Here is a 13,236-nt window from a genome sequence, read left to right on the forward strand (position 1 = left end):
CGCCAACACGCCCGCTAACCCGTTTACCCGACCCAACTCGTTTATTAAACGGGTTGGCGGGTCGTGTCGGGTTACCCGTTTAATAAATGGGTCGAGTTCGTGTTTGCCATAGCCGACCCGTTTAATAAACGGGTCGGGTTCAGGTTGAGGTATGCTGACCCACCAACCCGACCCGATTGCCACTCCTAGTGGTGCTCTTTGCTATGATGTTCAATTATCAACTGATCTTTGAACTGAGGGCTACAAGGTCTTGTTTCTTCGATGATGGGGTTTTGTTGTAGCGTGCACATGAAGTCGCAATACACTCAATGACACACAAAGCTAAGACAAGTTTGTGTCCTTTTCAGAAGTGATAGCTGATATGAGATGACTATGCACTAAGTGACATGAACAAAATAGAATACATATTTGAAGATGTGCTTGATCAGCTTCCGCTAGGCAGCTGCACACGAGGCGGTGCGTAGGGCTAATAAAATAATTCAGCACATAGAAAGTGAGCGATCTTTGATCATTAGGCTGGAGTTTGGCGCATCATATGAAAAATTCTATGCCCGTGGCACATATTTTCCATCTTTGTTTGTTGATGACATCATCATATTGTGGTGGACCCACTATTTGCACAACTAATTCGACATATCAACTAATTCGACACACACAAAAAAAAATGTGCTTTGACATATCAACTAATTCGACATGAGTCCAGCCCAGACACACATGTGCCATTGAAGCCGCTTGGGATTAAAAAAGAAAGAGTTGGGCCTATTCGGATTTCGTATTGAATTAAAAATGGATAGAGACTTGTTCGGGTCTGGGTTGAAGCATCCATTTTAGCTCTTCCAATTGAAAATCAAAAGATTTTACTTGTTCTATCAGACAGTACTGCACAGTCTCACAGCGTATCCTGTTCCTGAGTTAGATTGTGAGATTCGAGTTGGATCCAAACCCTGAACCCCGATCAATCTTTCAAAGTTGATCCAGTATCGTGTCAGTAAGACTATGTCCGACCCGTTTTTATGTCTCTCTTTCGGTCTTTCCGTCACCATAATTTTTTTTCTCTTGAAAAAATTTCATATATGGGCTATCTTTTTACCCCTAATTCTAAATAGGGGCTTTTTAAAATTCTAAATATGCGCCATGCTTTTTCTGAAAACTATAGAATAGGGACAAGTTATGACCCATCACATTGAAAAACGTGAGACCTTTTTGGTTTCTTGTATTGCCTCTTCAAAACTGTTCTTCTTAAATAAACAAACAGTAAAAGCTTTTAATGATTAAGGTCGTTGTTGTAATTTGACTTATGATTTTAACCTAAGTCTTCCATGATCAGTAAGTAAATTTAAGTAGAAATGAACTCCCAGCTTAAACAAGTTTTATTATTATTATTTTTTTTGTGAAGGAGGGGTTTGATGTCCCAATTTCCTTAACATTAAGCAAGGACCTAAAAATTTCTCACTGAAAAAAGGCGCAAAAGGCAGGATTTGAACCCCAACAAGTTCATAATAAAAACTAACACCCAACCCATTACAGCAACAATGCATTTTTAAAATTATTTGCAAAAATATTATATATATATATATATATATATATATATAAGGTTTTCAACGAACCGAGTTTGAGTTTTATCGGGTTCGATAGGTCCTTCAAGCTCGGCTCGATAGCTCCTCCCAGCTTCATACATGGGTTCAAGCTCGGCTCATTTATGAAGCTGACGAGCCCGAGCCGAGCTGAGCCCGAGCCTGAGCCAGTTTGGTTCGGTGTGCATCCCTAAATGCAAGCTCTTGTTTCAGGAAAAAATTGGTTTAAATATGAAATTTCTAAAGTTAGGAGCAAAATTTGTCCCGTTAAAATTTTCCTTTTACCTTTTTTTTAAAATTAAAATTTCAGTAAATAAACTCCTTGTTTTTCTTTTTCTTTTAATTCAAGAAAAGGGAGAGAGAGAGAGAGAGAGAGGAGCAGAGAAGAGAGCCTTTCGCTTGGGGCAGGTGGGAAGTTCACCCCTTAAATCTTCCTGTGCTCTCTTGGCCGCTTGGGTTAGGGATTCGATCGTAGATCCAGCAATGGACGACTACACCCGAGAATTGATGGACCTCAAAACCCTCGTCACTCGCACTCTCGAGAAGAAGGGCGTTCTCGCCAAGATCCGCGTCTCTCTCTCTCTCTTTTCTCCTTGGGTGTAAAGAATTGTTGAAGAGAATATGATGCTTTTATTCCGTTGAGTCGACCTGAATGTCTTTTGTTTGTCATTAGTTGGATGAAAAGAAACAAATGAGGCGCTCAATACGCACAAAAAAGTTTAGTATCCTGAAAAACTTAAGTTTTAGGAAAGTGCGGTCCGAAATTGTGGTTTGTGAACATAAGGGATGTTGATTTCTTTCTACCTGGTTCCCATTTTCTTCTATGTTTGTTTGTTCGTTCATTTTCGGAACTTACATTTAGCGTTCTGTTAGGATATGCAATTTTAGATCCATAATGTGATGGAAGTGATTCTACCGTTCCGCTCTTGCGTTGCGGGTAGCGAAGCAAGCATTCCTACCAAGCAAAGATGTAGAATCGGTAAAATAATGGTGGGTTTAGAGTTATGTTTATGGATGCCAACTTCCGTCGAAAACAGGGAGATGCAGTATGAGAGTTAGGACACTGGAGGAATAGAATCTGCAAAGGAATAATAGGGACGCATGTTTTAGGTCTATTTGTTCCGGCTTCAAGTATTGTTGCCAAGTAGTTGAGGCTGTTTTGCACAATTGGGGCACGCATTGATAAATTCTCATTGCTGTCCAGTGCAGTTAATCTTTGATGGATTTTTGCGATGAGCCGGGCCTTATGCTTGGCTTTCTTATGCATTCATTGTTTGTATTTTTATTGCGTCTGTAACTCGCATTGTTCGCATACCTGTTTGTACCCAGTTGCCTCATTTTCATTTTGTGAAGTTGGAACAGATCCCTTATCTTATCTTTCTTTAGCGTGGTCTATTGAGGGTTTGCTTTGTTAATGACATAGGTTAGTTTGTAACATTCACCTAAATAAATATAGTCGACAGTTGCATTTATGCGGTGGACGCCAATCATGGGCACCTATATTGTTGGCATACGTGGTATGCATAGAAGTTTGTCTTGCAACTTTCAACTCCTTCACCATTGGCTTATGAATTACCGTGCGTACTTTTTGAAGCATGATGCTGACACATCAGTATTCTGTGGCAAGGCATGTTCAATACTGTGTGGTTTGGCACACCTCAAAGGGCCTTATTTGACAGAATTGATCTGCATGTTTATACAAGCACTAAATAAGGTTTGATATAGGTTCCTCAGCTGTGAGGACTCTTTAACAAATGTGCTTTGACGTATTACTTGTCTGTAGCTTAACCACTATTTCCTCATGTAACACAGTCTTGTAATGATCACTAAGGAGAAAAGAACTTTTCTTTATTATAGTGAGACTTGTAATAGAGCCAAAGTTTTTTGTTGAACAGGTTCACTCTTTTTGATCCTTTTTCCGAATACACATCTTATGTTGTGTTGAGGTTTCTACATGTGTTTGATGATTGTATATGAAACAGAACCTCCTCTTTGTAGATGGACACCTTTCTCTCATCTCTTTTCACTTGTTTTTTGTCATTCTTCCACTGTACTAACAGCCTTCTGGTACGCCAATACATCCTTCTGACTTATTCAATCTACTTGTATATCATTGACTTTTCATTAGAAACAGATTGATGATCTCTGTTTTTTTGTGGGATGAGGGCCATACATCAGCATAATGTATACAAAAAATTAGTAATATTCAGTGTTGGTGTTTCTCCCTGGTCACTCCATTGTCACAAGCATGTTGAATCGTGGATAATTATCCAGAGTTTTTAGAATAACATGTACAAACATCTGATCACGTCAGAGATAAATGCATGTATTCCTATTATTTTTAAAATTAAGATAATGTGTCAACTGTCTTAATTGTTTGATTCGACAAGACCCACAAAATGTTGCATAACAAAGGAAATGCCTATGTGGGGCCTTTTTTGGAGTACTTACTAGATCATTGAAGGCATGAATTCAAAGTAGGAGCATGTAGTAAAACAAATGGGGAATGGGAACAAGTACACATTTCAAGTTATGCTACTTAGAATCTAGGTTGGTGTAATTATTTTGCTATGGCAATAAACTGAAAGATCATGGCTTATGATGTAGTTCTATTTGTAGTTGTTTCTTGAAACAATAAAAGATGGAATTGATTCTAGCATACTGCCTTTAAAATTTATATCGAATTCCACATTATCCTTGGTAATTTGTTTAGTTCAGTTTAGTATAGGAGTGCATATGGAATTAATGGAGCCATATGCGAGCAGCTACTGAAGCAGGTTTGACTATGGATGGTGAAATCTACTGAGAAGTATTCCAATAAGTGCAACTGCGAGGAAGTGACATAATGGAACCATATAAGCTATATGATATTTGCAAGAATCTCTAAAGGACTCCATTCTAGTCACTTGTTGGAATTTTTATGTGTAAATTCATGTTCAAGTTATTTTAGTGTAATAGGTGTGCTTTGGTCTATTGTCTTTAGCTGGATTCTTTTCCTTATGACCTCTTTTAGTGCATTCCTTAAATTGATAGTTTTGTCACGTCTTGAGTGATAAACATCAGGTTGAAATCTTATACCTTTTAAAGTTTAATTAAGATTCTTCTTCGGACTGACTTATTTGTTAGGCTGAGCTTAGAGCAAGTGTGTTTGAGGCCATAGAAGAGGAGGATCGGGTAGTTGAAAATGAAGATGGTGGACCACCTGCCTTGCTTGGTAGCTGCAATGACCGAGCTAAGCAACTACATACTTCTCCATCAGGTTCTTTTTCTGTTTAATAAGATGGTCATTTACCTGATTTTAACATTTCTTGAACTGCACCATTTTTATAAAAACCACCATGTATGTTGTTTTAATCTTTGATGCTGTCACTTGTTAAGTTTTTTATTTGGTAACTATCATATATGATTCCTTTGCCGTTTAACTAGTGTTAGACCTCCTTGAATGAAGCAAATAATCTTTCTAGTTACTTCCTTTCTTTTATCATTTTCAAAGACCAACAATCTTGAAAAAGTTCCTCCTTTTATTCATTGTGCTCGGTTATTTTGAGAGATGTAAGGGACTCAGGTCCATCTTCAGGCCAGAATCTGTTTAACTGATCAATTGTTAATCTTATCGGCAGTAGCAGCCATCGATATGCACATCTCCTTTATTTTAGCTTCGCTGTTTGCGTTGTAATGGTGACTGCTAAATTGCAATCATTCTTCTTGTACTTTGTGTTTCTCATATAATTCTAATCTACTGTTTTGGCACAAAAAGGCTCTTAAACCATTTTGTTTCTTTATTTTTAACAAGGATTAGGCCTTTATCTGCCCTATGTTACCAGAGGCACTTGTTCTTTCTTTTGTAGGGGTGACCATATGAGACAATTGTAGTTTCAAGCAAGATGTCTCGTAAAGGGGCTAACAGCTGGTGGAATCATGTAAAATATTGTATCTGTCATGTTTACTAACCCTCTAAGTGTATATACTATTCTTTGTAGGGGTAATAATGTACTTTTTCCTCTTGTATTATTTTAATGTTATAAGGGCATTTTAGGAACTGAATTATTAGGTAGTGGGGGTCAAACCCTTTTTATTGTTGCATTCCTTTCTTTGCAAGTAATGAAGTTTCTCTTGCAATCATCTATCTTCTTTTCTTGTGTGGTTCCTCTCTTTGGTTTGATAAGGTATCAGAGCCTCGTTCTTCGATCCCTAGAAGAGGACGTCCATACGAAAGTTGTCAAATCATTTTGTTGAGGTAGGCATAAGTTAGTTATTGAGTTTAGAAGATCATAGAATCAAGAATTGTGATTTTTGGAGCTATATATGGTTTCATATGGATTTTTAAGTATTTTCCAAAAGAAGGTCTCCTGGATTGTCATATGTCATCTTCATGTTTGCCACAATGGGTGTCTGCACTGGCTTGCAATCTGACATACCAAAACAGGAGAAAAGGTCTATAGCATATTTCTGCTGAGTCAGAACTAGAGAGTTGCTTGTCTGATCAACTTTTACTCCAAGGAAATACCTCAGAGGGCCCAAGTCTTTCATATGAAACTTCTTACTGAGCATGGATTTTAATTTAGAGATGCTGCTAGGGGTATTGCCCGTGATCACAAGATCGTCCACATAGACAAATATGATAGTGATGTGAGAACCATCAAAATGGATGAACACATTGTTAAAATGTATCATTCAATCTTTGTAATCTTATATATATTTTATATATATAAAGGATGATACATATACATATATGGTATATATGCATATGTATCTTCCTAATTATATATATAAAATATATATTTCTCTATTATTAGGCATAAGGGTAATTTAGTCATTTCCCCTTTTTACGCATATTCCATTTGAAATATGTTTGTAATTTTATTTTTATTTTTCTTTTTTATTTTATTCATTCTTGTGGTTTGCGCCACCTAGGGAGGCTCCCCAAAGAGTCGTTGGGGAGCCCCCAACGATCACAAATGTGACCGTTGGGGGCTCCCAACGACTCCTTTGGGAGCCCCCTATGTGGCTTCTCTCTTGTGTTATAAATAGGGGTCTCCCCCTTGTAATTTAAGCACTCCTTGGAGGAGCTTATGCTCCATTGTATAGGGTTTTTACCCTCTTCATTTTTCTTCAATAATATTCAACTTATGACTTTATGTCATATTTACCCCTTTTATGGGTTTATGTATTAGCACATGATGTGCTTGTGTTGTTCCCTTGAGTGGGTATATTCGCACTTAATGTGCATGTGTATGGGTTCATTATCGAACCTAAAGTATTCAAAGTCAATTTCTAACATGGTATCAGAGCAAGGTCACAATGGGGTTGTCCTTTGATGCAACGGAAAGCGTGTTGATCAAGAAATGGTGAAGTATTCATTGTCCTTTCCTTTTTTCTTAAGTTTTTGGTATGTATCTTTTTTCTTAACATATTATGCATTATGAAACTATTTTTTGCATATGTAGTGTTTATAATAGTTGAATCACCTCTTTTCACATTTCGCATGTTCAAAATTTTTTAAAATATCTCCTTTTAAATTTAGTAAACTTGTTTTGCTATTCAAATATATAATTCTTGTTTATATGTTTATTGATTACTCATCACATATAAATAGTAATTTATGTTCTTTCTTAAAATTGTCTTCAATTATGTGGGATTTATGATGATTACATAAGTATTTCATAAATTAACTTTTAAAGATTATATATGATCTCTTGATTAATGATCTTTGTTTAAAAAATCTTTTCTCTCATATAAAGTCTAATTGGTTTTGAGTTCCTCTCTTGTTTATGGATTTTTAGTGCATTTTTTTGAAAAATCTTGATATAATTCTTGTATAAGAATCTCTCACATCTAAATCTTTGTTATGAATCCTAAGTAGTTCTTGTTAATGATAACTATTTATGAGAACTCCTAAAGATGTTTCAATGGTTTTGGTTTAGTTAAAGGATTTTGAAAAATTATTTGTGATAAATATGTTGTATGAACCATTGTGTTCATTAGGAAAGATCTTTTAAAATCTTCTCACACTATATAGAATGCATAGTGTATCTATTGCATTCTTTGGTATAAAAGATTTCATTAATTTTTGAGTTTTCTTCTAATGATACAACTTTATAAACATGTTTGTTTGTATTTTTCCATATAAAGTTTTAAAACCTCTTGATTGTATCTCTAAGGATGCCTACATTGGCCATAATATGGTCTTCTTTGTCTTAAATTGCATTTATCAAGCATATAATTACATAATTAAAGCTTGAGAGTCTCAAGCATTTGCTTCCATTTTATGAAATACATGCATTATCGATGTTTATTATTTATACGCTTTTTGTATTTTGTTCAAGTGTTGTGTGAGTGCTTTCGTGCACTTCTTCTATAAAGTATTTATGCTTGTATGTGTATTGTCTCTTCGTAGACATTTTCACATGGTACTCTCTTTTCAATAAAGAGATGTTTTTATTGCCTCCTTTAGGGCTTGTGTTTATTTTTTATGAACTTGTAAGATTGTTTCTTTTATCATTATAAATGCTTCCGCAATATCTTGGTACATGTTGTCCTAAATTTACACATTTAAGATTATTGCCATTTTACATCTTGGTATACATATAATTGCAAATTATAAAGGCTTGATTTGTTTCTTGGATTATTCCAATTCCTTTCTCACACATGACATAGCTTAAATATTTCATGTTGTGTTTATTGAGTCTTTTGATAATGATCATGATTGAACATAATTTTCGTATTTATTATAAGGCATATTGTTGTGATTAATTATGTTGGACCTTTGAATCGGTCCTCTTTTTAAAATCACATATTTGGAAAATGATTTCCCTAAGTGTGCATTGCTTTTTTATGACATTTATTTATATTCATCACATGTTATATAATGCATCAATCTTTTTGGTACGGCCTTATTGTTATATTAGAGATAATTGTTAAGGTGAGTTAAGGGCACCTTGTGTTATGTCATTTTAGATTGTCCACTTGCCATATTATAGATGGTGATTGAGGTGAGTTATGGGCACCTTAGGACTTTAGAATGATTTGGTATATGATCTCTAATTATGAGTGTGTCACTCATTGTCATGTCATTTTAGTTTGTCCACTTACCATATTATAGATGGTGGTTGAGGTGAGTTATGGGCACCTTGGGACTCTAGAATGATTTGGTATATGAGTGTGTCACTCGTTTGATGTTGGCCATTGATCTTTTGGATGCTCTTATTTAAATATAAATGTGATGGATATATGATGTTTGAAACCTTAAAATGTTTTAAGGTATATTAAAATCAAGGTTTTTGGGATTATTGCCCAACCTTTTATTGTTTATGAATCTTATGAGTGCATTTGCACATTTGTGTTTTGTGCTTTTGTGCACAAGTGTTCTTGGTGTGTGTATATTCACACATTTATTCCAATATTTTGTTGTTATGAGTATTCTTTTTGAAGAATATTGTTCTATTGATTCAAGGTTTTATATATATGTTTGTCACTACAAGTTTTATTGTCTCAAAAGTCTTCTCTTTTTATAACTCTTATCTAAGTGTCATCATATGTAGACAAGAATTTTATTACACCTTTGTGTGTTGGTAGCCCTTTGTTGACTTTGTTTCTCTTGTTCTAGTAGCTAAACACACTTGTCTTGAGTGTTATCATATGTAGACAAAGCACGTTGATTCACACCATGGTGTGTGATCTTTAGTCCATGTTGGCATTTGTGTCCTTGTTCTAGTCGCTGAGATGTATGCTCATGGTTGGCTTCTTTCCCTCATTTCAAGTGCCATTTTATGTAGACAAGAGATGTATTGTGTTTTAGCCCATGGTTGGCTTGATACTCTTGTTCTAGTATCTGAACATACTTAGTCTTGAGTGTATTTTTACGTAGACAAGAGATGCTTTTGGTCCATGTTGACGTGTATTCTCTTGGTCTTATCGTTGATGCACTCATTTCAAGTATTATTACATGTAGACAAGAAGTTCTTTTACACACTGTTGTGTCTGTCCTTGGCCTTTAATGGCATTATATTTATGTTCTTGATCTAGTAGCTTACACACTTGATTTGTGGGTTTTGGAGGACTAATGAGGTAGTTGCTTGTAATGGATGAATTATTGTTGAAATTTGTGAAATTTCATTCATATTTTGTCTTTTTAAGATACAAGTGAATCATATCATTAATATGCATATTTTAAAATCAAATTGATTTTTTGGTCACCTTTATATTTGATATGCAAAATGAGTTTTTGTAATTGCAATCATTTGAGTGAGATGTTCCTAAATGTGTAAGGTTCTCTACTCAAATAACTCTCATTATTTTGCCTCTTAAGTGGACTTAAAACCTTTTTTGAACTCTTGTGTCTTATACACTCTTTTGAGCATTTTCCTCCTGAAATCGCTTTCAAAGGACTTGCTAAAAATAAAAAACACTTGTCTTTCTATCTTATCGGTTCATATTACTTGACTAAAGTATGATTAGAGCATGATCATTAATGACTCTTTTAGGTGTTGATTCATTTCATGATATTATATGCATATGCTCATTATGGCCTTTTGGCCTTCATTCAATAAATTATGTGCAACTTATGCCTCTTCGTAGGCTTTTTGTGGTGTCCCTTGTGGACCATTATGTTATTCCTCGTTATGAGGTTGTGTGTTAAAATGTAAAACTGTACATATATGTATATATAATAATATTATATTATATATATATAAATACATTTTTAATTTCTTTCTTTTCTGTATTTTTTTTCCTTTATTTTTATTTTTTGTCTTTATGTCATCTAGTTCAGTTTGAACTAGAATGACTGTTGCTAGTCAAGTCCTGTCCAGACTTGACTAGCAATAGAGCTGTTGGACTGACACATTCCAACAGCTCTAAATAGAGCTGTTGGACTGTGCCCAACAGCTCTATTGAGTCCTCTTTTAGCTGTATATATAAATGGGTGCAGCCCCTCTTGTATTTTACTCCAATGCTTCTTAAGCAATTGGTTTTTCATATCAATAAAGAATACATTTTTATTTTTATTTTGTTTCCAGTTATACCTTTTTTAAGGGTTATGCTTTAGTGTCATTCTTGACACTTGCTCTTGTTAATCAAAGCTCGTGTTTCGAAGATCCCCATTTCATTTCATGGTATCAGAGCCGCGGAAGTACTAAATCTTGAGGAAAAGCTGCCTCGGTTTCCGTGCCCGTTTGCAAAAGTGTTCGCCACTTGAAGAGAAGTGTTTTATCACTTCATTGGAGAAGATTTCACATCTTGTTGTATTGTTTTTTTTTTCTTTCTTTCTCATTTTCCTTCTTGTTTCTCTTCTATCCCTATTCTTTCTCTCCTTGTAATCGATGGATGACAATGATAAAGTCACCATCATGCCTATGAAACTAAGCGATACGAACTATGTAACATGTGCTTCAATCATGAAGCACCATATATGGGGAAAAGGCTTATGGGGGATTGTGGATGGTTCCGATTCGGAACCTAAGCTATCTCTTACTAAAAAGGAGGGAGATAAAGACGTCCCTCTATCGGAAGAAGAGAAAATCAAGGCTATTGCCTCATACGAGAAGAAATGGAAAGAATGGAGAATATTTCATGCGAAGATAATGTCATGGCTTATCAATAGCGTTGACATTAAAAAATGCTCAAGTCTTGCCAAATTTGATCATGCCGATAAGGCATGGGAATACCTTAAGAATATGTATTCCCTTAAAGATATTGCACACGTGTGCAACCTCCAAGAAAAAGTTCGAATGATGACACAAGGAGACAAAACTATTCGTGAATATTACAATGGGTTGTCCGAACTTTGGGAAGAACTTTCCCTTTTAGAACCAAAGTGGCATTGTGCCGAAGACATCGAGCTTCGTCAGAAACAACTCGATGTTGAACATTTTTACCAGTTTATCACTGGATTAAGGTCGGAATTTGAAACCACTAAATCGGCCCTACTTCACCGGGGAAAAATTCCTTCTATTGTTGAAACTATTGAAGAGTTAACAATGGAAGAAAATCGTCTCCGGAAAGGTTCTTTAAAAATTGAAGATGATTCCGTTTTAGCCGTGTCTAGACCAGGGAATCATGTTCGATCATATAGGCCTCCTCACTTTAACCGACAAAATGGTGACTATGATAAGAAGAAAGTTATTTGTCATCACTGTTATGAACCGGGACACTACAGGCCACAATGTCCCAAACTTAAGGAGCTGAGAGAAAAAAGAGCTGCAATTGCTGGATCGGAGCCTAAAGATCAGGATGCACCAGTTTCCCTGGCCCAACTAATGGAGATCCTTCAGCCTCTCATCAAAGGTGCCTCTTCCTCATCTGAAGCTTCAACCGGCGCAGCAGCCTCATCTTTTTCTGATTTAGGTAAAATTTCTTGGCTTCTTGACTCTGGTGCATCTTTTCATATGACCCCAAATAATCAAAGTCTATCCAAATGTGTTAAAAATAAAACAAGTGTGTCAAAGGTCTTTACTGCTGATGGGACTTCTCTTGAAATAGAAGGAATAGGAGATTTTGAAAAAATTTATAAAACAAAAAAATTTTTTATTCCAGAAATTAGACATGTTCCCAAATTAAATTTAAATCTTTTATCTGTATCTCAAATTTCTGATTATGGGTGTAATATTTCTTTTTCTTCTCATGGTTGTTGGGTACAGGATCGCCAGTCAGGCAAGCTGATTGGGGAAGGCCATAGAGAAGGAGGACTCTATTACATGGATTTTTTGGAAATGCCGAAGAAAGCTTTTTGTTATAATATTCAAAAAATAGAGTTGGAACTGTGGCATAAGAGACTTGGTCACCCACATATAGCCAAAATCCAACATTTTCCAAATCTAGGGAAATTTTGTAACTCTGAATCATTTGATTGTAAAGATTGTATTCTCGGCAAAATGAAAAGATTACCATTTCAGAACAGAACCTTTTTCTCTTCAAGACCACTTGAATTAATACACTCGGATGTTTGGGGTCCTGCACCAGTAATTTCTAAAGGAGGATTTGTTTACTATGTTATTTTTGTCGATGATTTCTCCCGACATACGTGGATGTACTTTCTCAAACATAAGTCTGAAGTATTTTCATACTTTCAAACTTTTCATAATATGGTTAAAAACAAATTTCAAAATGATATTACTATTTTTCGCACAGATTCAGGGGGAGAGTTTTTATCCACAGATTTTCAAAATTATCTTAAATTGCATGGCATCACACATCAAAGATCTTGTCCTTATACACCTCAACAAAATGGACTGGCAGAACGAAAACATCGCCATATTATAGAAACCACTAGAACTTTATTAATAGCAAATCAAGTCCCTAAAGACTTTTGGGCAGAAGCTGCCTTAACTGCCACCTATCTCATTAATAGGATGCCATCTTCTTCGTTACAAAATATCACTCCCATTGAAAAACTTATGAACATTTCTCCAGACTACTCTAGATTAAGAATATTTGGGTGCAAATGTTTCATATTTACTGACAAAAATGATAAACTTTCCCCTCGTGCGATTCCCTGTGCCTTTTTAGGATATGCTGAAAACCAGAAAGGTTATAGATGTTTTGACTTCAAAAATAATAAACTATATGTGTCTAGAAATGTTTCCTTTCTTGAAAAGGAGAGCTTCTTTGATTTTAGAAAATTAAAAGACGTCACTGAGTACTCCTTTTTGCTAGATCTAACATC

The 13,236-nt window shown here is 35.4% G+C and overlaps 1 protein-coding gene across 2 annotated transcripts in view; it reads left to right on the plus strand.

Moving 5' to 3' along the window:
• The first annotated feature begins 1,941 nt into the window (after positions 1 to 1,941).
• LOC149839583 (protein TONNEAU 1a-like) overlaps positions 1,942 to 13,236 on the plus strand; it is a 94,085-nt gene continuing 82,790 nt past the window's right edge. For both annotated transcript variants that reach the window (XR_016431336.1, XM_090002651.1), the window contains exons 1-2: positions 1,942 to 2,144; positions 4,701 to 4,833. Coding sequence is in view for 1 of the 2 variants with exons in the window: in XM_090002651.1 (XP_089858777.1) it covers positions 2,058 to 2,144; positions 4,701 to 4,833 (220 nt within the window). In the remaining variant the exon portion in view is untranslated. The remainder of the gene's footprint in view (positions 2,145 to 4,700; positions 4,834 to 13,236) is intronic.

Source organism: Nuphar pumila, chromosome 4 (assembly GCF_984573655.1).
Source record: "Nuphar pumila chromosome 4, dmNupPumi1.hap1.1, whole genome shotgun sequence".
Lineage (NCBI taxonomy): Eukaryota > Viridiplantae > Streptophyta > Magnoliopsida > Nymphaeales > Nymphaeaceae > Nuphar > Nuphar pumila.